A 24,763-nucleotide genomic window follows, 5' to 3' on the forward strand; every position below is an offset into this window, starting at 1 on the left:
TGAGGAGCACTTTTGGCATTTGACTTAATAAATGTTCTTCCACAGGGGCCTGAGGAACTCATAGTGCCTCATTCCACTCACAGCTTGTGTGTTGTTCTTTAGAGAATTAACAGCATTCCTGAATGCTTGCAATGGAGAAGAATTAAGATGGTGCAGTCCATATGCTTAGAAATATGTAACAAAGTATTGCTGAAGATTTCAACCGAGCTGTAATGATTTATAGCATATAAAATTCTACCCTATCATGAACTCTCGACTCTGCCTGATTGAAAATTCTTTTCTGTCTGGGATATAAATTTTATGAAAAATAGGCTATTTTAGAGAATGTCAGCTCGTCCATTCCTGGACATCCACAGAGCCTTGAGGAGAAAATGAAAAGTGAAGAACATAGCTCTGAGTTTCAGAAAAGTTTGGTTCCAGCTCTGGGGTGAGAGGTGAACTTCCTCATTTTGAACTTTCCAGTGGTGTTTACCATAATTACCATTCTTAAACGACATCAGGCATTGTAAGGTGTAAATGATTCAGCTGTAATGATGAATGATTCAGTGCTCAATCTGAAAAAAAAAATGTGACTATCTTAACGTCATGGGGTCATCGAGCAGCAAAAACACTGTGATGCACCAGTTTAATGAACTCCTAATCCTGTCAAGAATATTTGGGGAAGCTACTTATTCCTTTTGGAAGCCCAGTTCAGATGACCACTTTAAAAATCACCGACTCTAAGAAGAGTTACAAACCATTCTCTTTACAGCCAACTACTTTAGGAGTTGCCCACAAGCCTGGGAATCATTACTCCTGGCTTCTCTTCCTGAATCTGACACAAACTCACAATTAATCCACTTTGTTTCTCTTTATCTCTGTTGGCTCCCTTGTAAAACAAAGTCAGTTGGTCTCAGGGCACCATTGTGACTATTAGGTAAAAGATGCCCTTCCAGAGTCATAGAAAAGCTTTTGAATTAAAAGAAAAAAACATACCCATAATCATGAATATGTAAATAATAAAAGCAGAGACTTTCATGAATTATAAGCAGTGGAGATCTATGCTATCTAGGCACTATGGGAGCTGTTCATCCAGCTCTCTGCTGCACTATTTGCTCTCCTCAGGCTAGTACAGCCTAATTCTCATGAAGTTAAGGAGGGAGCCTCTGGAGGTTTCTGCACAGGTTATATGTGTCGTTGTTAGAAGGCATTTTGTCCTCCAGCTCATTCACAGCAGTGACTAAGTGACAGAAAAATCAGTGCAGTGGCTTTCAATAAGCGCAGGGCAGCAGAAGTTGTTTTCTCCATGTGACTGTGCTGCAGAAAAGAATGGATCAAGTCTGAGACTTGAAGGCAATGAGAACATCAGCGTATCCACTTGCTGGGCACAGACTGGCCAAGCAGAAATGGAAGCTTCCCCGGCGTTCCCAGCGTGGAGCTTCTAACTAACCTTGCTTGCATCGGCTCACTGAAAGAGGCCAAGTCTTCATGAACCCCTCGATCCTGAAGAAGCAGGTGAAGCAAGCCCCTCTGGGCACTCAGCAAGGATAAAATGTGTCCTTGGCCCACAGGAATGGAGGGAAACATCCAAACGCTGCAGGTCATGGAGATGTATACGGAGGATGCAGTGGGTGAGCACCTTTGCCCTCAAATATCTCCAGAGTCCATGACAACACCTGTATACTACGATGATGCCCCAGTCTCTCGGGAGACGTGGGCACCAAAGAGGGGGTAGGAGCAACTTTCCCCTTGTGTGGAGGTGATCGGTCATGTTACCTTCTCAATCCGAGAGGAAAGGATAATGCTGGTACAAGGACAGCGAATGCAGCTACACACTGTTCTCACTTGAGAAAGGTAGGAAGAGAGGCATCCCATGACTTGTGATTTGAATGTACCTGATGGATATCTGGGGGCTGAGGTCTGAGTGAGGGCTTCTCTTCCCTTTCAGTCCCTGGATGCGGGGGAACACTTCCACATATGTCACCCTTAAGGGAAAGGGTTCATCACTTGGAGCTGAGGGAAGGCTGCTAATTATGTAGCCTTATGCAGTAAGGAGACAATTCAGAAACATTTTTAACGTGAACCAGCTGCACAGTGCAGTTAGACACAGAAAAATCTCTAAGGAGCCTCAGCAAAACAGTTCTTCACGTGGACACTGCATGCCCAAGCGAAAACCTGCCTAGCTTGGTTGCTTAACTCAGTAAAACATATGGTTGTTAAATATGTATCAAAAGACAGCAATGACATCGCGGTAGTTTGTTCTCAGAAAAAGGGAGAGACTTGCCTGCTTTTCACAATCAAGATGGCATTGCATCTGCTGCTCACTGCTGTCTCCCCAGTGAGTTTGCCCACTCTCTGATGTGCTTTAGCAAGGCAGAGTGTGTGGGTCTGGCTCCGCACTGTTTTATATTAAGCTGACTCCCCTGATCATAGTGGGATTCTTCCTGATTTATAGTGACAAGCGACAAGTAACCAACTTAGCAGTTTTACCCTTGTTGGCAATTTAAGAATAATTGTGCTTGCATTTCACAATTGCGCTTGTCTCCCAGGAGATGGCTTTTTAGAGGAGGAACTCAAATGTTGCTCAGCAGAGCTCAGTGGGCTCCCATCCTACAGGGCTGGACCTCCTGCAAGAGCAGCTGGACTCTACCAAACACTGAACTACGTGGCAGTTGGTCTCTTGTGTTTTCACTCAGTTCTCACTGGTTTGTTCTAAGATGTAGGGGCAGATCCAGGTCATCTCCGGGACAGATGGTGCCTCTGGCTTCCCCATGGGTAGCCTCACTAGAGCACATTCCTCCTGGCCACTTGATTGTCTAGGAAAGAGAAGAATACATCTGCAGCTTACACCATGAGGCTGAGTTACAGCCCTGTGCCCTGAAACTCTCTCTCTGCACGAGATGCATTTCCCTTCATGCAAGAAGCTCTCGAGATGGCAGCATAGCAATCTTGCATTCTCCCCAACACGAAAACAGCATCCCATTGCTCTCAGGAAGATGGGATGTGCATGTGAGGGTCCAGGACCTTGTCCCACATATGCAATAAGACCAGGAGATTGCAACAGATTGCAGAGAGTGTTTCTGCAGCAGGCAATTGCAGTGACACTGGATGTGGTACTGGAAGGTTGTTTTATCTTCAGGAAATTCTCCATATTGCTGAACTAATTGTTGCCAAGTTTGCAATTCATTGGGTGAGGGGAATTAACAGAACCTCAAACCTCCCAATCCACACATTTTGCTTTCAGTCTTAGCAAAAATAAATGAATGAATAGCTAAAAAGCATTAAGCTGTGCTCAGAAAATCATACTCTTGGAACAACAGCTAGGATCTTTGAGGTCTGAGAAATGACCTGAGGGAGGCATAATTTAAAAGCATTAATTCCAGTACCTGTAGCAGGGGAATTCCAGAGCCTCACTTTCTGGCTGTCCTTCTTCCCTCACTATCACTTTGTCAAGGTACCAGCCACTGCTTCCTCCTTTGCCATCATGCCCTATCCTCACCCTCCTCACCTGCTTCAGCGTCACCGCTTCCACGAAGAATTCATCAGCCTTTGGCAAGGAAAAAGAAAAAAAGTGATGAGGCAATATTTCTCTTTAAAAACAAACAAAACAACCAAATTTATTGTCGCAATCAAACCAACATCATCAGCATGCTGCAAGATAATTCTTCACAGGATGAAGGAGTAAGTACAAATTAATTTAGCAAAGACTGAAAGCTGGAATATTTGTGCTGGAAGTATAGCATTAGATTTATGAATATATGATCTGATGGCATTTTAAATCTCCCACGTCATTGCCTGCCCTCCCCAGCTGCAAAGAAGAAAAGTGATTTGGTTATTAAGAAGTTCACGCGGGGAGGCAGGAAATCCAAGTTCAAACCTCTGCTCTAATATAAGCTTTCTGAGTGACCTTGGGCACTCAGACCTTCAGACCAAAGCCACAGAAGTGTTTAGAGACAGAGTTCAAAGATGACACATTCGATTCAGACAGCGCAGACTGTGGAGCACGACTTGAGCTCCCAGCACGCAGGCACCCCGGCATGGCAGCACAGGGCTACCTCAGGAGATAGACTGGTCCCTTGTTTGTATTCAGAGGCTGGCGTGGACCTAACCAAGGATCTAACAGTGGTGATGGCGGTTAATACCCCACAAAAGACCTCAATTTTAGGTCTTTTTCATCTGGAAAAGGGGTTTAAGTAATGCAAGTGATGTCTCCTCAGGACCCCAGCTTAGTCTCTTAGCCGAAAGCAAGCTGGAGGAAGTAGTTCCTTCCACTGAAGGAAGAAAGATGTGTTAGAAGAGAGTTACTTTTACAGGAATCAAGGCCAGATAAGTACCTATGGCACATGTACAAACACATGTATGGTGATTACCTATATGACCGCTCAGTGCATCTGAAGCATACAGAACAACATATAGATATGATGGCTATGGTTACCATCAGGTAAGAGGAAGTCAACCCAGTGATTCATTCATCCTCATCATCTCCCATAAGTCTGTACAGGTATGTGGGTAGCATATATCCAGTCATCTCCCAGAAAACAACAGGAAAGTCATGACATTCAAGTGAGGAAAAATAGTTATAGAAATATTTATAAAAAATGCATTTTATGATTTTCAAGCATGGATAAAATTATTCCTATTTTTTTCTCTCACTGAGTGAAGAATACTTCAGCAACCTCAACAGTGGCTTTTAAAATAAGGACAACTAAAAATACTGCCACTTTTAAAACTGTTAAGAATGGGACAAGTTATCAAAATCTGCCTGACTCAGACTAAGTCAATGCAGTCTGTTTCATTAGGCTCAATGTACATTTTATTTATTAATGGCTGATATAAATTAATGAGTAGGCAAATGAATGGAATTACCACAAAGTAAACACCTAATTTAGAGGCATCTTTATATTTTACCTTCTGTTTATTCTGTTAATTTGAATCTGTAAGCCAACTTTTCAAGTTGGATTGTAATCAAGGTGCTATTGGTTTAAGTGACTGTAGATTAGAGACCACGCTGACTTAGCCACCTTCTTTTTAACAGTATATCTGAGTTAATCAGTGTAGATATACTCATTCAGTCTCTTGAATATACAAGCTCTATGTTTGCCAGGATCAATTCTTTAACTGCTTCCAATTCACTCACCAGCTTTCAGCTCTTCATGCCAAAATAACAGTTAGTCATTAACAGATCTCCTTTTGGTTTACTTGGTCTGAATGCAATTACTCACATGAATTGATTTCCAAAATATTTTTTTTCCAATTTTCCTTTGTTTACTTTATGCAAGTTACCCTATAACTCATTTTTGGAAGTTAAAATATAATACAGATCATCTGTGTTTAAAATACTTCTGCCTCCTGTAAACTGAAAATATTTTTTTGTAACTTCACAGTCTTCAGTATGACTCACTTTGCTACCATCTTAGCAAAACAAGAATTCCCCAAATGACAAATGTTGTCCTTTAGAGTTTGGGCCTGCTTCTTAGAAACAGATTTATCCAAATCTATAATGTAAGTGCAATGGGCAAGAAAAACTAGTTTTGCCTGCAAAACTTTATGTCATTTCCAATGAAGAATTAACATGGCTCTGTGTGAATGCTGTACATTTCCAAAGACACAGGTCTTATGAGCACAAGAAAAAATGAATGAAAGTTCTTCTAAAGACTAAAAACCTCAGTGATTTCATTGTAGAATTGGAACTTCTAGACACTCAAAGGAAAGTCCAAAGTGCTAATGAATATTTCACAAGCCTAAGTTTGATGGTCGTTGTTGAAAATCTGGCCTTCTCTTATCCTCATTCTTTTCTCATTCAAAATTTTAAATCAAATCATGACACAAAAGATAGGCCATTTGCAGAGCCCTTATGATCAGATTCTCAAACTCTCCTTTAGGAGATACTTGCTTTAGTGTAAGTTGGACCTAGAGATCACAAAAGCACATTATAATTAAATATATATATATAAAGTAGGCTGACCCCATGGATCAGATTGGGACACAATTTGCTTGTTAATGCAGCAAGGTCATTAGCTATGATTTGACCTCTTCATTATCTCCTGCCTTCCATGAAGAGATTCCTTTTCAGGCCATTCCTATCACACTCATCCAGGGCATGAGCATACAAAAACACATTGAAACACAGTCTGCAAATAAGACGTGAAGATTGAGTGCGGCACTGTGGACAGGAGAAAGAAGGAAATATAAAAAGGAAGCAAAACTTCTGCTATGTGCATTAAATAGTATGCTTTTCCCTCCTTTGCCATAAAAACCAAATTTTCCCACTGTCAGATGAGCAGGAAAGTCTTCTCGTTCCTGAAAAGAGGACGGATTTCTTGGAACCATTTCCCAATTCGAAGTAACAATTTCAGCAGCTGAGAACTAGCTGGGGAGCAAATCTGGAGACTCTTATGAGCTGATCAAGGCCAAGCAAGGGCACATTGCCCCTGTCCAAAGCCTCCCTCCAGATGCAACCACCTCCGATACCATACGTGTACAATCTACATCTCCCTATTCCCCAAGGCCAAACCAGCAGATGAATCAGCTGAGCTCACAAATGTGTGTCTCGGAAAAACCTGCAACAAGCCTCAAGCCAGCATGTACAGAACATGCCAGCCCATTTGTTCATGAACTTACGTTGCCTTTTTCGAATTTATTGACGGTGTTGATGCAGTTGTACAGCACGCGCTCACCGGTGTCCCCCTGGTCGCCAATGAGGCAGACGAAGACATTGGCATCGGTGCCGCTGCCGCTCACCGTCCCGGTGCAAACCGTCACTCGGTATTTTATTACTGGAAAGACCAAAATTTAATAGTCTTTGGCAATGCCATTAATTGCAGTTTACATTTACTACATTTTCCAGTGGCTGACAATTAATTTCAGGTGTTGGCACTTTAAGCAGCCACTTCTGCCCACATATTGACTTCTGCATTTCGCATCACTGCTAGCAAAAGGGGAAACAAAATTTCAAGGCCTGAAATGTTAATAACAAAATAAAATCCCTCCAAGCAATCACACAGAAAGAAGCCTGGCACAAAACTTGATTCAGAGGGTTTCTGAAGGTTAAATCACAACCTCATTTGCCTTTTTTCCAGGCGAGATGAGAAGCTCTGATCCAACCTCCTAAACCTGCTTGTAAGCCTAACACTTGGGTGCTGCTTCTTGCCTCCACTCAGTGCAATTGGGGAAGTGTCTGCATTCCAACTTGAGCAACCCTCTCCACAACTGATTGAAGATGCATTCCAAAAACAAGTTTATTTACATTCTAATAAGATCTGCAATTACAATTACTCTCCCTCTTCTGCAGAGCAGCTCTGCTGCATGCAGATCACAGAGTTCATAGGAAATTTCAGAAAACAGGAGGCTTATGGTCTGCAGAGCATGGAGCCCCATCTCTGAGAGTAGTCAGGACTGGACACATCCAATAACAAGAAAAAAAAAAAAGAAATCCCAATAGTTGTCTTGGGCTATTCTATCCAATCTATCTATTCCAAAATTCTCCCTCCAAGTAGTTTTAATTCCTGCAATACAAGGTTAGGAGGGGAAGATGAACTAGAGAATGCCAACGGAAAGCTCTGTGGCTTTCTTTAATTAACTCTCCAGTTTGGGTTTAATTAACCAAAAAATGTGATTCATTGCTCACAGGTTATGAAGGCTCCCTGTGCCCTTGCACACATTACACTGAGCAAGCATATATCTGTTTATACCTATAGCTGCATAAAGGCTCATATAATTAAATAAAGCTTCTAAGTGCAAAAATTACTGTTAAATTTTAAGCTGCATTTCAGCTAAGCATGCTTTTCATGAGCATTCACTCAAGCCTGAACCTCAACTTTTTAAGGAAGACTAGAAAAAATACAAGCTGGAAAAAAAAAACACTTCACAAGTCAAAAAAAATGTTAAAAATATATATGTTAAAAAAAAAACAGAAGTTGAAAAAAAATACAAATTAAAAAAGAATACAAGTTGAAAAAAAAAAAGTACGCCACTGGAAACAATTTGTGCTACAGCCAGCGCTCTCCCATGTCCCTTCACAAAGTGATTCACACAAAATAGGTGTCTGGGATAGTCTGGGATTTCTGGTGCTTCCTGCAGCTAATGATGCCCACAGAAAATGCTGCAGAGGGAAAGTACCAGGGACTGAATTGCAGGGGGCTTGCCCGCGCATTCCTTGTGCAAAAAGAAGGTTTCTTTCCACTCCATCCCAGAGCAAGTCCCCGCGCGGAGCTGGCAGCTCCCACCTGGCATCACTTCAGCCACCAGCGACCCCTCTGCAGGCAGCTCCCGCACGATCTCGTTGTCCTCCTCATTGATATCCAGCCAGCGGCCACAGTTGAAGGAGTATTTATCCTTTGTCAGCGTTTTCAGCAGCGTTACCTTCGTTAAATCAAAACGCCACAAGAGCTTAGAGGCTTAGAGACAAAAAGCAACAAGTTCCTAACAGTTTGGGTTTTGGGTTTTTTTTTTGACTGGGAAGTCAGAGTAGGGCACAGTAGAAATATAATGTGCATTAATAAGAGGGATGTCACTGAGACCCAATCAGACCAAGATGACCAAGGCATTTACCACTGCCATAAAGGGTCACTAACATTCACCCTATCCAAAGCAAAAGGCAAAACCAATATGAAAATCTTATGTAAAATACTGTTTTCTGGCTTTTTTACAACATTACGAATCCCACATACTGGACCACATACTGGAAGTTTATTCTGCTGTTCCCACTGACAAATTCAGGACCTTGATCCTAGTCCTCAAGCATCAGGCTGAGCAGCAAGACACAAACATCAGCTCAGCACTGAGTGTGGGTAGAAAAACAAACAAACAAACAACAAAACAGGGCAGATCATTAGAAATGAAACAGAAATCAAGACAGAACCCACCATTACTCCATTCTTTAAAGCCACAGTTACAGCACATCTTGGATAGCAAGTGCAATCTGAGTGCTCCCTTCTCAAAAAAGTGCATAGCAAATTTAGGAAAACACTCTGAAAATGGCAACAAGAATGTTCAAAGATCTGGAGTAGCTTCTGCAGTAAGTAAAAAAATAAGTAATAAATTTGGACTCTGCAGATGGCTGAAGGAGCAGGGGAAGGGAGGACATGATGGGCTACAATCACAGCGGGTATGAAGAAGGCAGAGGGCATCGGTTGTTTGCTCTCTCTTCTGGTACAAGCAATAGAGGGCATCAAGTGCTGCTTGCAGAGCAGAAGTTCAAAACAAACAAAAAAGAGGATAATCGGCCTGCAAATTCCTTGCCAAAAGCTGTTACAGTTGCTAAAAGTTCTAAAATTCAAAGGACAGGAACTTTAGAGCAAGTAAATCAAAAATAATAAGCCTGCTAAGTTCATGTCATCTAGTAGGTCTGTTGAAGAATTAAGTTTCTAAGCTGAAAATAATTCCAAGCTGGAACAATATTAAGGGGAAGTTTCAAAAATGATCTTTTTCTTACTGATCCCTAATCACTCACTCAAGTCCCACAGGAGAGGGATGCTGGGCTGGGCAGCCTTTTGATCTGACAAGTAGTTGCTGTTCTTACATTCCTGTAGTAGAAAATGGACCCTTATCCAGACCTGACGCAAGCTGAGCATGAAATATCTAAGGAATAGAACAAGGCTTTATCCAGAGGTCCTGGATACTAAAATGGATGCAGGAGTGATGGGATTCATGTGCAATGAGCCTGATGCACCCCAAAAGTGTCAGACTTGCTGTGCACAGACAGATGGACTTCATGCAGCATGGCCATGTGTGGTCAGGCAGCTCGGTCCAAACAGAATCTCCTTTCCCACATGTTCCAACAGAAATGGCAAGCATCACTTTTGCCCCTAATCACTGGCTTATTCTTGGCAACCCCAAGTGCTACAGAACTGTTGCTTGTGGCTGCTCCTCTTCCCTTCCACCCTCTCCTTGCCTACATCTCACATCTCAAAGACCAGCTCAGCTCCTAGCTTGCCTACTACAGCAAGAACTGCATGTGACATCCCAATTTTGGCAGAGCTATGAAAGAAAAGGAGCTGAGACCTGCTGTTTTCTAGTTGGGAAGATTTATAAACACCTGCCTATAGCAATCTTCACTGCTTTCTCACATTTCTCCAAAGCTCTAGGACAAGGGCTAAAACTCTGGTGCAAGGACTCAGTATAGAGATAGCTCTCTAAGCAAAGAAGAGTGTAAGAGTGTCAAGCAGCACCGGAAAATTCTCCTTCCTTCCCATCATCAGGGTCTGACTCCATAAAAGAGACAATCTCTACTTCTGCACAGCATACATAAGGATTACTGTCCACCAGACTGAACTGACAGGGATGAAAAGAAGGAATTTCTTAAAAAAAAAAAAAAGGCAAGAAATTATTGCCTTTCCACACATTTTTGCAGAAGCCACAGCAACATTTCTTCCTTCATGCCCCATGTTCATGTAGGATGTCCACTTCCACCCACTCAGCACAGGCTGTAAATAGAGGCACCTTTGCTCACAGTCAGGCAGTGATGCTCGGCTGACAACATATTCTTTTGTACCCAGTGGATTTTTGGGTTTAGCTTTCTTTGTTGTCCTCTCACCTTATTCAGATGCCAGCCTGCAAAGGGGTTCCTCTTCTCATGCCATATCCGAAGCTTATAAAATGTGCCGAGATCTGGGAGTTCAATCTACCAAGGACAAAGAAAAAGGATTCATTTCTGTAGATCAGCAAAGTATGCACCCAAAGCATGTCACAAAACTTCTTTTGAGAGCCATAGTAGAGAGGAGGTAAAAACTAACGTGCCTAAAAAGACTCAACTCTAGTCTGTAAAGATAGCTTCATGCTGCTCTTTTCACAAGAGGACAACATATAGGCTGATTCCAAACACCCTTGATCACGGGAGCTCATTGAAACTGTTTCTCCAAATAACAACTACTGTCTTAGGTCAAATTCCAGCTTTTTCTCAGGACCTGTAAAATGGCCATGCTTTCCTCAGAAGACAGTAAAGGATTTTGTCATGAAGGATGTGAGTGTTTTAGCTACAACCATGAATTAAAATCCTCTGGCTCTCAACTTTTCTCTTACTATTCCCACTAACTTTTAGGAATGTACTGGAGAATGGGGAAAGGGAAGTTGAGAACACAAGACAATTCTCCCCAGCCTCCAAAGAGTGCTTAAAACATTGTCAGTGACTCATGGCCATGGAGGGTAAAGACCTAATCTCTTGGGATAGAAAACAGTTCTACTACGTCTCTTGTAAAGAGTTAATGCCCACAGAAACACTGAGGAGTCGGGGGAATAAAGTATGACCTTACTCCAAAAATCCTAAAGACCATGACATCTAATCAGCAGCCCTACAGGGAATGTGGCTGCCTGGTTCTAAGATTTCAGAGTTGCTCCTTTTGGTCTCAGAAAACTTTCACAGGAATACTAAGCCCATCTCTCCTTTAAAATGGCCTAAGTGGGTGCAGCAGGTCTCTGATGGGGATGGAGTTGTGCCTGAGGGTAAAGGCTATCTACTTTAGGAGCTACAGAGGAGATGTAGTACTTAATGTCACTGTGACTTGAGGTGGTCATTGCCACCTGAGCACCCTGGATAATAGCCTAAACCCTGTTTGGAGAAGGCAGAACAGATCTATAGGCAGGCAAATCATTTGCAGCACAACCACACTGAATGACTTATCCTCTACTTAAGAAGCTCTATTGAGATCTCAGGCCAGCAGATATAAAGATCTCATGCGGTTGGCATTCCATACATGGCTAAAGATTATGTCTTGAAAAAGTATACTCAGGCAAATTGACCACTAGCACAAGATCCATACCATGAATTTGTCAGTCTGTCCGGTTTCAAAGTTGTCTGAATTGTTGTCCAGCTTCATCTCATCTGATTTTCCCTTGTCTCCATAAATTTGGAAAAAGATGGTGGCATCTGTCCCTGCATTCTTAATGTCACTTGTCCAGATCCACAAAGACCAAGGATTTTCTACAAAAAAAAAAAAAAAAGTGCAAGGCATTTTGTTTAAAAGGATTTTTTTAAAACATAATTTAAAATAACAAAAGCATTAAAACATAATTCTCATCATTTTCCTTGGATGATAGAGACAGCTGGATGAAAGAAGACACAGACATTTTATCGTCTTCTGCACTAACATTATCAGCTGCTACATGACATACTGGAATGAGATTGCCCGGAAATATAATAATAATGTGCCCCCCTTTAAAATGAAATGAGAAAACACATAAATCACCACTTCATAGGTGAGTCACATTACTATATGTCATACATTACTAACAGGGTAATCCAGGGAATTGCTCCATCTCTGTAGTTCCAGTACACTTCTCCAGCACTCATAACTCTAACTTCAAAGCCCATTTTTAATGCAGGGAAACAGTGTCATCTTTCTTCTTGTCATTGGGAAAGAAGCTCCAAGTACCTGACACTATGCAATGTGGCTCCAGATAGCCCCAAACTTGCTCTAGATGAGCTGCTTCTGGAACAAGCAGCGATATGGATGCAACCATATATCACTTTATCTTGACCTAATGAGCCTTCCTGACCTATCAGGCCAATTAGTCCAAATATGCTTCTTGCAGAACAGGTACTATGCTCAGTTATGCCTTGCTTGGCTCCACTTGAGGTATCTCTCTCCAGGTTGCACTATGTGGAAAAAATATGCTCAGAGGGAGGTGAAGGTGTTTTTCAACAGTGCTTATATGATTTAAATGCCTAAATGCCACCCAGTTTCAATTGCTTTACCCCAAGTCAAAGGCCCAAAGCGGCAAGGTAAAAGCTGAATCTGCATTCCATTAGACTTTATCCGGCATTTTAATTATAAGAAGAGTCCGCATGCTGCAAATTTACACTGGTTTACACATCAGGGAACGGTTGCACATGTAAAGCTGACGTTATTTCCTCATCAGAGCCCTTCATCTGCATTCTTACTTTACTGATAATAATCTGCAGGCCTTCACTTCTGCAGGCCTTGCAGCACCTACAGGAGAGGGAACAGGTTTCTTTCCCAACTCAGACATGGGCTGAATTATTAACAAATTCTAATGAAAGAATTGCTAACCCTTTTGGTATGCCTGAGCCCACATGAGCACAGCTTGACCTTCAGAGCCCAGAATGGAATATAAAAATATGATGCTATGCATATAAATTAGCTTCTTACTGATCTACTCAGCATGTAATTATAAAAGGGAGGGGACTTAGTTACCCAAAAAAATGAGGGGGGAGTGAAAACTCTTCTTCAGAAAAAAAGTCCTATTTAAATAGTCTTCAAATCATTCATGAACACTGTCTTCTGAAAAGCAGCAATGAGCCCTATCAGAGCAAGAATGGAGCTAAGGCAAGTTTGCTCAAGGCACGTGACAGCAGCCAGGAAAAAAAGCAGTGCCAAACTGGACAGAGATTTCTTTCATCTTTCCTGTTTGGCCTCCTTGACATCTGCTGCTGAAGGGAAGGAGAAGAGGAAGGATGCATGTACAGGGAGGAGGAGAGGAACTTATATGTATAGCAGAAACCCAGGTGAGCCACGTTTGCAGCTCCAGGGGACACCAGGCATTTCCCAAGCTGCCCTTCCTCATGCCTGCAGGGTTAGGAGGACAAATTCCCCTGTGTCTCTCCCAAAACTCCCCCTCACGTCAAGCTTCGTGGGCAGTTAGGAAGATCCTCGAGCCAAAGCGACTCTCCTTCAGGGCACCAACACCAAAGAGAGCCAGACTTGACACAATAGTTCCTAGGATAACATGCAAGATAAGGGAAGAAGAGAAAAAAAGAAAAAAAGGCTGAGCATAAGAACAAACTCCATGTCGAGCTGTGGCTTGCTGGGGGAACAGCTTGCAAACGCCGTGCAGGGAGGTGTCTCATCATGGATACCCAAAGTGAGGTTGAATCCAGCTTTGATCAACTTGCAGAAAAGGATGGTCCTGCATGCATGGAGCAATAGGCAAGATGACATAATAGGTCTTTTCTAACTCCAAGTCTTACGCTTCTCTAATCCGGCAGCTAAAGGTCACAGATTTCTCAAGGCTAATGCTCCCTGTCTATCTCCTGAACTGCATCGGTGGGGGAATTAGCCTGTCAATAACAATCAGAGCTGATAATAGAGGGTTAAAGGTTGCAGATGCCTTAGTTAAATGGACTGAGGCAGCGATGTAATGTGGTTATAACAGTGGCTAACATTTAGATAAAGGATGAACTGCTGCTTAAGCAGGAGCCCACCCGAAGCATCCCGATTAAACTGCATGTATTATCCTAATTAAAACATTCAGCTTACACACATGCACATAAACAAGGGTGAGACAGCAGTGATCCGTCGCTCACTGCAAACACGGCCAGCGAGGCTCATGCGAGCGGACTGTGCTGGTACGCTGCCCTACACAGCATCTCCAAGCATCTCCAAGCAAATGCAGTCATTTCCCCAGAGAAAAGGCTCCAAATGCAGCGCTCACTCACCTACACAGGCACATTTGGCAGTTGGACAGGGCTAATGCATTATTTTTCCTCTAAGGTCCAGAGTGAAAAATAAATAAATGAAGTTAGTGGGAAGAGTTTTTTTTTTCTTTCTGTATTTGACTAGATCTGTCTTATTTAGGTTTAGTTTCCTGTCTTAAGACCAGGCAGGTTTAAATACTACCGCAAGAAGAAACTCCCTGGCTTGCCTGCAAAGGTAAGGATGTTGCAGGCATAAGCCTAGCCAACCTTTGAAGGCTACTAGACCTCATTTCCTTCCCATTAAGGAAATGAGTTCAGTTCTCCAAAATACTTCAAAAGTTTCACTTTTCTTTCTCTTTCTTTCTTTCTTTATCTTTCTTTATCTTTCCAAACCAGATGTACAAAGATAAAGCTCAGTTAAGACCTGATTAGTTTCAGCCTCTGGTTGACCATGGGTCTACCCATATTGTGTTGTGTAGGAGGCATGCAGGGCAGGGCCATGGAGCAGGGTCACAGGAGACTACTGCATGTTTTTTGGTACGTACTTTTTAGTCTTTTCTGGCGCAGGGAGACCATTTCATAGAGCTCCCGTTCTATGAGGCCATCTCCTTCATCTTCATCCAACCATTTCCCACAAGGGAAAGTTTGCTCGATACCAGTGAACGGGCAGTAAACCACCACCTAGAGAAAGAAACTACAGAGGTGAATTTGAATATTCTGTCACTACTCAGGACCCTGATCCTGAAAGCTTAAGCAACTGAAGAAATGACAGAGTGAAGGATATTGGTTCTGCTCTCAGAGCCTGGTTCCCTGGTCAGTTCTGCATGAATAAATGCAGGTTGCTGCACCTGGATCATATTCAGGCCCCATATTCATATTCAGGAGCATATGGATATGACCCTGCATATCCAACAAGACCTGAGTCTTGTTATTCCTGCTCCTTCAGAGCACGTCAAAACAGGTCTAGCAAGTAGTGATGAAACATCACCAGGGGAAGGCAACAAGAACAGGCAACGTGCTCACAGGAGTTCACATTATGCCTCCAAATGCATCCTAAGCCATCTGTGCTTTCCAGGAAAACCGCACGCCTTTCGGAGCATAGTAGCAGGCATGAGTAGGCAGCAGCCGCACTCTCCTCCCTCCTCTTGGCCTTGTTGGCACTAAAAACAACCTCATGCTGCTCCACTGCCTCCCAGGGCCGCATCTTTTTCCTGGCAGCATCTAAAACTTTCAGGAACATCTGAGCATAGATGATGATAACTCTGAAATGCTCAGCACAATCACAGACCATGTTTATGTTTGGCCCTCTAGGCAAACAATTGAAGGTGCTTTTGGCAGTGAGAAGAAAATAATATCTATCTTTGTGGCTGCGAAGGGCAATCAACTCAATTAGTGAGTGATTGATTTTTGTGTTTGAATGTGCCTTCGAGGCAATCACTGCTAACCATGCGTTATGTGTAACACTGACTTGCTAAATGGAGGAATACTGTCATCCAAATAAAGACAGAATTTTTAAATTTATTTGGTCGATGGGATCAAGTTGAGATTAGGAAACAATTGATCAACGACCAAGTCTCACCTTTTCACAATACCAGCCAGAACTGACACCGCAGTTATCATGCCCAATGGTGACTCTGCTGAGCGGGCTGAGAAGAGATGCTATCTCCACATTAAAGAGGTCTGTCCTGGCACGCTCAAATTCACCTCCTTCCAAGAAAATCTTCCCGCTGTTCTTCAAACCTTTAGAGCCGTGGAGGATCACATGGATCTTGGAGTTTGTGCCAGCCCCTCTGATATCTCCTGTCACTACAGCAACATTGTACACAATACCTGAAGGAATCAGGAACTTGGTTAGGAGGAGCAAAAATGTTCAATATCACAACTCCAGACTGGATTTACATAGCACCGTGTTGCTTCCCCACGGGTCTTTTTTAGTTTTCAGCCTGGATGCAGTGCAGTGTTTTATTTATTTTCATTCCACACACACATCTGAGAAACACACAGCTAATTTCTACTGTCCAAGAGGAGCAGGTTCATGGTCACAAACTTGCTATAGCAGGGCCCAGTGCAAGAAAGCTTAAGATCACAGCTGGGTTGTTTTGACATCCTTCTTTAGTGATAATTTGGTGAAAACATGCAAAAACTTGAATTGGCAGCCGAGTTGCTTGATTTTCAGAGGTACCAAGTATCAGAAGCATCAAAGGACACTCAGAGAATAGCTGGGGCAGGATGTGTAACACCATCACGCTCAGGGAACATGTGGCTGGCAGCCTCTACGGCTGCAGCAGCCAGCAGAACCTGCACTACCACTGTGCGACTTAAAGATCTCAGCAAAGCAAGCTGTGGGAGACATAATGTCTCTTCTGTAGCCCCAAAAGGAAAAGCTTTCTGAAACAGAATTTATATGTATTAAAAAATACGTTTTTTTTTTTCCAGCTGTATCTATAAGAGTGTTTTAGGAAGCATGTCTAAGCAGTGAGAGCCCACGCTAAGTCCTGTCTTGGCTTAAATCACCCATAACTCTCAGTAGGGACATTAGGAAAAGCAGAAATGTCAGAACTCACTGTTTTACAAGCAATCTTGTCTTTCTTTAGAGTTTCCATCAAAAAAATGCATTCAGGCACATTTTACTGTGCAAACGGAATAGCTTCAACAGAGAGAGAGCAGAAAAAAAATGCACATTGAAAAATGCAAAACAGCAGGGGAAGTTTTCAGTAAGGAAGCTGCACTCTTCTAGTTAGAAGGTTTCTTTCCCCAGTCTTTAATTTTCACAACACGCATCATTCAATCAGGTTTCCGCATCCAGGCCACTTTCCATGCACATTCAGGAAAGCATGAGGACTGCAAATGTTATAGACCTTGAAATGAAGTAAAGAGTACCTGGTAAGGGCATAGTCACAGTGTTTACCCTTCTGTTAATGAATAAACACAGGCAAAGCACTATCCAAATCATCTTCAGCCTGGTGGTAATTTGTTTTACTGTCTTTACATCCAGGTTTCCTTTAACAGAGACATAACATTTGTCTGTCTCTGTTCTAATCAGGTTGTATAATCAAAAAGCCAATTTCCAGGCTTGGCACTGCCTCTCTTGTTTTGTCAAAGGATCCATCATTCCCCAGCCCATACCCTGAAGCTTAATATGGATTATTCAGTGGCACCTTGGTGACTCTGGGAATAGGAATCTCCCTGAGGCCATGTCCTAAAGAAGACATGGCTAGAAATATCAAATCAGAGTTTGTACCTTTGCATCTCCCACCATCTCTGTTCAGCCCATGATTTTACCTGTGGCTTCAGTGCCTCCTACAAGAATATCCCTCTGGATTTTCCCATCATCCTCATCTAAAGCAAACCAGCGTCCAACTGGGAACTGATACTCGCATTTGTTGCCGATATCTTCAATGATCACCTAAGGGAAAAGAAACAGTTCTTTGAAAAATATCTGCAGAGGAAGCAAAGATGTTGCAGGAGGGGTAACAGAAGACTAGAATCTTATGTGTATTGTCCATGTCAGCTGATATTTAATATTCAAGGACATCCCTCTCCGCTCCCTAATTAGAACTGACAGAATTTCAGAAAATTGGCTAGTAAAGAAGGGTGTGTTTTACTTTTTTTTTTTTTTTTTTTTTTACTTTTTTCTTTTTCTTCCCTAGTGAATTCAACCTGCACATCTCAGGGTATGAGACCACATGTCTCTGCTGCCAAGACCATCTGGCTGTCCTGTCTTCACTCTCTTTTAAATCAGTTTGCTGGCTACTCCTTTCTGTTCAGCTGAACTGCAGCTCTTCATTTTGCTTTGGGGACAGCCTGTCTTAAACCTCACTCAGTTTTAGGTTGATGTTACAAAACAGCAACAATGAGTTTTAGGGCAAATCAAGTTCCCTGAATCCGCTTGTGTGAGCTAATAATATCAGCTAATTCCACTCGGTTATTACAATATGGAACCATGCGCAAAGACAGCCATGAAACCTTGTGGTAGGGAAAGTTTCTCATTTGGAAGGACCAGGCTCTTGGTCCTACTCTAGAGTGTTGTTCCACAACAAACAGGGAATGTCTTCCAATGCAATACTGGACTAGGCCAAAGTCATCCACTTGGATTTTCTTGTACCTCCTGTTGTGTGTTAGCATCACACATCCACAACCCTGATGCTTTCCGTAGAATTATTGCAGTATACAAGCAGTGCAGAGTCCCACAGATTTTCAGCCAGAAATGAAAAACTCAAAACCTCTACCTGCCTTTCAATGGCCCAGAGAATGAAAATTCCCTATGAAGAGGAGACCATTATTGCTGCATTTCTCTACCTTCAGAGCTAACAGCTAACATCTGAAACATATACTTCATGAAATATTTGTGAAACAATTCTTCACAAACATGAGGTTTCCAGCCTGCCACTCATCTCACTATTGCCTGTAGAACTCTGTACTCTTGTTGCATCTCTGTAGATCGCAGTGTCTAGCAGGGTTAGGACTGTCAGCATGAGAGGACAGGGCTGTGCTTAGTGTTAAAGACTCAACTACGTGAGGTTTAGATTCCCCTTTACCCATTGATCCTCTTCATGTTAGTGTCTTTATTCATATATTTAGGGGTAGAAAAACTCAAAATTTTCAAATAAAAGCTCTAAGCGTGAAGACAGAAAAAACACGAGAAGAACCTATAATGATGCTTAGCAAGTTCTTCCAGGAGTAACAGCATTATAGTCACCCAATCCTGAAGCAAATTGAAGAAAAACATCTACCAACTGTTCAGGATAACTGTTCAGGATAACATCTACCAACTGTTCAGGGATTATCTTGCTCCTCCAAACTTCCAGCTGTACTAACAAGGCAAGAAACACCTTTTACTTAACCACAAACATCTCAGTGGATCATGTGGCTTAATATTTTGGCTGGAGCTGGTCACTACTTCAGACTTTGGGACAAAAGTGACTTAACCAGCATCATAAGCACATCATTCAGACTTCATTTGTTCGTTGAGAACAAGGTTTCTCTGTTCCTTTCCCATTGCTTATTCCTGGAAGCCCAACAGCTCTGTTTTTCATCTTCTGCATTTTTCATGGATGGTCAACATAACAACATTTAGTGCAGTGTATGGGGATGGCAGAAAAGCATGTGCTAATATTTGCATTTGTAATACATCAAACTATCCTGTTATCAAGGTTTTACAAATCTGGGGTCAGATCTTGAATGGATTAGAGCCAACTGCGGTAAATAACACCAGCATAGGAAAGAAAATGAGATTAGAAGAAAGACTCAGTGATTCCACCTTCTACAATATTTTTCAACCATTTCACTAAAAGCTGCAGTGTCTTCATGCCTTAAAGCAGGAGATTAAAATACAAAAGGATGAGGAAGACAGGTGTCTTTGTGGCAAGGATATGTCTTCTACTGTGCGAATGATAAATCACTTATATCTGCTGTAAAGCTGTAAAACTTTACAAATTTCCAGTGTGAACAATCTCACTGGGTATTTCTTAGAGTCTGGTATTTTTGCTGTCTTGGTAATGAGTTAAGCTGACAAAGTCACCAAGGCTTGGAGGCCCCAGCTTTGAGAGAGCCCCCTCATCTGATAAAGAAGCTCTGCAGCATGAGAAACAAGATTAAAGCGGATGAATTCAAGTCCTGAGAATGGGATTTTCTCACAGTCAAAACATCCCTTGACATTATGGGCAATTTACTCAAGGCAGAATGGGCATCCTTATGTTTAACAGAATAAGAATAACAAACCTTTGCAAGGAACCAGCCGGCAGAGCCACCTTTGTTATTGTGACCTATGTTAATTTTTCTTAACCTTCCCAGATTCGGAGCGTCAAGCGTGAACTTGTCCTCTGCTCCTTTCTCGAAGTTGTCTTTGTCGTTGTCTAGTTTCCTCACACCTAAAAGATAATCAAAATAAAATAGACAAGGAGGAAAGAAAAAGTAATTGGGATGTGAATGTTTGTAAATAAATAAATACTTAAGAATGCCACTGCTGTGACTGGATCAAACACCCTCCAGGTCCTGGCTTTCTCCAGCCAGGCTTCAAGGTGAACACACAGGACTTTTTTTATTCTAATAAAAAGGCACCTTTTTCTTGAGCACACAGAAGACCAGGATTTTCACACTATTATCATAATTATTTACAGCCCTCAGAGTTTTCAAAAATATATATCCAGATGGCTCTTATATTTTTTCCTACTATTACATACTCTTTTTATTTTTAATGCCTTCAAAAATTTCCATATTGTTTAAAAAGGGTTTGGCCACAAACTGAAAGTTTAAAGCACTGACCCCTGATGCAACCAACACAGTTACAGGGCTGGTTACAGTGTGAGTGGGATCAAATCTGCCCAAGGAGCCCTGCAGAACTGGTGCAGGAAAGGCAGCAGAGGGTAATTCATCCCACATCCCTCTGAAGAGGATGAATCATTTCCTGGAGATGTCGCTTCTCTGTATTGATATGACAGGGTGCCTGGACAACCAGTGTGGATGTAGACATCCACCTTCAGATGTCTCAAGTGAGATTAGATGAATCCCCTTGTAAAAGCCCGTAAACTTAATCAAGGATGAAACCTATCCACCAGGCTTTATAATCTGCTCAAGGACACTTGGCAGACATAATATCATTATTCCTCAAATTTGACATGATAGAAGAGAGAGTACTTGCTAGTTACATCTCCAGGACTTTCCACCTGCTTCTTTCTACGACAGAATCCAGAGATTTTGGTCTGGATGCATTTTTTAATGCTATTCAGTCAAAAAAAAATCATTTTAAAATTTAGATTCAATGTTTTAATATAATATACATAAAAACAAAACAAAAAGCAGTAACTGCCACTATTAAATCAAAGCCAGCTAACATGAATGTTGCTTAGATTGTTCTTCAAAACAGTCAGGCACAACCTATGCCACACTGAAAGGAAAACACCCCTCCTGCTTCACAGAGAGGGTCTGACACCCACCTCTCACTACATAAACTATAAATAACACATTCGCATCACATCCCTTAGTGGACTGGCACCTATCGCACTGGCTTATGCTTTTTCCTAGGATTTGTTTTCTGGTGGTAGGTGATCACAGACACATTCACAGTCCATCTTCAACTGCTCCCAAAGATGCTGCTTTGGGAGAATGGTGGATGTGAGAAACCCTAGAGCCACGAGCACCATTTGCTGTGCCTTTCCCTCAGCCAAATTATTCTGCATTTGCCAGATTGCTGCTGTGTGCTGTTCAGATCACAGGCCTGTGGAGCAGGAAGGAATATTTTAGGAAATGATTTGCATTTGAATACCTGTGTCTCCTTTGTCACCGAAGATATTAATGAAGACATCTGCATCTGTTCCGCTGCCGCTAACATCACCGGTAAAAACTCGGACCACGTATTTATTTACTGCAAAGAGAGCAGCAGAAATCCCAAAGCATTAGCAAAACAAACTGTGGTCTGATAACATGACAGTACAACTGAATCGCGCTTTACTGTCTTAGAAGCATGTCTGAACCACATCTCCTTGATCGTGTATGCTGACCTCCAGTCATTCTTCCTTCTCCACAAGATGAATAAAATCCGTAGACAGAGATCTAACACTTTGGGTACTCCTTGCCCAGTGCAAGGGAAACAGATCACTCAACTCCTGGCCTTGATGTCAAAGTTCAAATAAATGAGTGAAAGGTGCAAATTTTTGAATTTGGTCTTGATACATGGCCATGAAATGAACCCAGACCTACATGATGGCCTTGCTTTTTTTCCAAAACATGAGTCCCACAGCCAAATAACTGCCCAGGATCAGGCCTCTCCAGATTGAATGTTGTCAAACAGGTATTTTTGCATCTTAGCTAACATTAGTTCTGGCTGGTGACAACAGATATTTTGAGGCAAACTGCACAGTCCAAAAAATTTGAAAGGGCCCACTCTGTTACTCTATCAACAAATAAAAGCAAATCCAGTACTTCTCACTTTATGAAAAAAGCTGTAATAAAGCCCGCGAGCTGTGGCATTACAAGGTTACATAATGCATGACACTAAGGAATGCAAAAATACCACTCAGGGTCATTTCACCTTCATGTCTGTGTTTGAGAGGTGGGTTCTTGAAGGGATCAGGATGGGATTAACCTGGCTCCAAAGGACAAAAAGGGCACACTCAGCTTCCTCTGAAATCAGTGAGGAATCTTCCATGGCCTTCAGCATAACTGCATTTAGAGCAAACATGAACAGCTTTCTACATCTACCCCCGAGGTCTATGTGCTTACCTATCCAGCTACCCTGTTTGTTTAAGCAAACTCAGGCCTCTATAGAGTTGGTCTTAATTTTGGAAACAGACAGCTAAACACACACCAAAAACAGCAAAGCGGAATGCAAAACCTGCTAATCATCAATACATGACTCCCTATATGCCCTCTGTGAAGAATCTGCTATACCCTGCATCACCTCTTCCTTCCTGCCTCCTGGGCACACAGCGAGTGCAGAAAGGACAAGGGCACAGGCCATAACTCACTCATTTCCCCTGCAAAAGCAAAATTCAAAGCATCTGCTGTAGGTTAAGGCGATTTCATTACAATGTTCATCTGATTGAAGAGACCTAATGCAGAGCTAATCAGATTTTTTATCTACAGAACTCCAGTATGGACTGTCTCAGCTAACTTTATTGGCTCATTTTCATTGGAGAGTTCAAAAAACAAAGCTAAAAAGGCTAAAGCTTCAAAAATTCACTTGCTGCCGTAGGGCAATTCAATCGAGGAAACCAGTTACTCCCTAGACCTGTTCTTTAGCCTGGGTAGATGACAGAGGACATTAAAATTCAGCCTGAGTCTTGGCTAGATCATCATCTTGTTACAATAACGATGAGAGAGATTTTACCTTCCAGGGAAGCAGAAATGTCCAAATGTTCAACTAGGAATGTCAGCAAACTGCAAAGTTTATTCAAGTACTATAGAAACACAGCCCTTGGCAAATAATGTTCTTTGTAACCAATCTTCAGCCAGCAGTGCTCACTCTCAAATGAACTGTTTTGTCCCATCATCCCCACAAAGCTCTGCAGCTTTCTGAGTCTCTTAAAGAGAAGGGGTGAAAAATGAAGCATGAATAAATATAAATAAAAATAAATACATAATCTATGTATATAATTATATATACTTTATATATGTATATTATATATACTTTATATATGTATATTTTTTTTTGAAAAGCTAACATCTGATGGCATGGTTTTCTCCCACCAGCATACACCAGGCGCATTTTTGGGAAATGCCTTTCCTGACTGCCTCAGTCTCCCATTTTCAAAGCATTGTGCCCGGTTATGGCTCAGGTTGGAAATTCCTTTGACAGGTACATCCACTCACACTTCGGGCAGAAGCATCTCTGGGCTTCCTGGCCAGCCCTGGGAATGAGTTTTCACAGTAGTTATGGACCATCACAGACCCCTGGGTTACTACTCACAGAGCAAGGCACCTCCTCCATCATGAGCATAGTGTATGTTGAAAAAAGTGTTAACATTTCTCCTCATCTCTTTTCCTTCAGCGTGTGGAGCTCTAACAATCTTCTAGAGATGTGGCAGCCTCAAAAGATCTTAGCCAAGGATAGGGGAAGTGCAATTTACAACTCCCTGCTGCTAAACTGTTTTAAGTAAAAATGACCCTTTGTACACTGGGATCTTCAATCACAGACCACATTTTTCAAAACACTTTGCTCTGTGCACCCCCTCTGCAATATTTATCCTGATGTCACTGATTAATTTCCTACTCTTCTTTTCAGGAGCCTGTTGGGGTAAAAAGATCCATAATAGGAAAAGCATCAGTAGGGGAAGTTAGATTTCCATTGTGGGATCAGGCTTTATGCCTCTAAAATATAGACTAGAAGGATGCTTGAGCACATGCAGAGCATCAGAGAGGACGTGCAGAGAACAGAGAAACGCTGGTATAATTCTGTGCCAGGTCCAAAACTTGAAAGGCTTTGCCAGTAGCTCTGTAATTCAAATCTAAGGCATATAGTGTCATGAATTGACAACCTGCTTGGGAAATTCAGAATACTGTGCTTACGAAGGGTTTTACCCCGTCTCCTAAAACATGAGTGAGGCTTGAGCGCAAGGCATTAGGTTTGGTTGCCTCTTTTCTCCATGCAGATGTTCTGCAAAGCTATTGCAGGAGCATTTGCAGAACAAATGGAAATATTTATGCTAAGAAGTTTCCCTCTTTTCCATATGCTCCAAACTCTGCAATGATATCCACACACACCTGCCTCACACAATTCTGAGTGATTCAGGGCTTGGCCGTGGCAGATGGAGTAGCCCAGGGATCCTTGTGCACATTACATATCAGTACATCTTCCAGAATAAAATGGTGCAAATTTAAACAAAAAGGGATGATCCACCTTGAAAAGGCGATGAGGATTCAGCTGCTAGAAGCACTCAGGAAAAAAGTCATTGCAGCCAGGTAGGGATCTGGCTG

General features: G+C 42.1%; 1 protein-coding gene across 1 annotated transcript in view; it reads right to left on the reverse strand.

Annotated features, from left to right (window-relative positions):
- Positions 1-24,763, reverse strand: part of LOXHD1 (lipoxygenase homology PLAT domains 1) — a 131,891-nt gene that overhangs the window by 76,106 nt on the left and 31,022 nt on the right. Inside the window, exons 5-14 of the mRNA XM_088537278.1 lie at positions 21,615-21,713; positions 20,072-20,220; positions 17,633-17,756; positions 15,930-16,180; positions 14,896-15,031; positions 11,736-11,896; positions 10,514-10,600; positions 8,205-8,340; positions 6,601-6,755; positions 3,366-3,526 (exon numbers count right to left, since the gene is read on the reverse strand). Of these exons, the coding sequence (XP_088393404.1) occupies positions 3,366-3,526; positions 6,601-6,755; positions 8,205-8,340; positions 10,514-10,600; positions 11,736-11,896; positions 14,896-15,031; positions 15,930-16,180; positions 17,633-17,756; positions 20,072-20,220; positions 21,615-21,713 (1,459 nt within the window). The remainder of the gene's footprint in view (positions 1-3,365; positions 3,527-6,600; positions 6,756-8,204; positions 8,341-10,513; positions 10,601-11,735; positions 11,897-14,895; positions 15,032-15,929; positions 16,181-17,632; positions 17,757-20,071; positions 20,221-21,614; positions 21,714-24,763) is intronic.

Source organism: Tinamus guttatus, unplaced genomic scaffold, assembly GCF_059628265.1.
Source record: "Tinamus guttatus ecotype Peru unplaced genomic scaffold, ASM5962826v1 Tinamus_guttatus_pri_ptg000741l, whole genome shotgun sequence".
Taxonomy (NCBI): Eukaryota; Metazoa; Chordata; class Aves; order Tinamiformes; family Tinamidae; genus Tinamus; species Tinamus guttatus.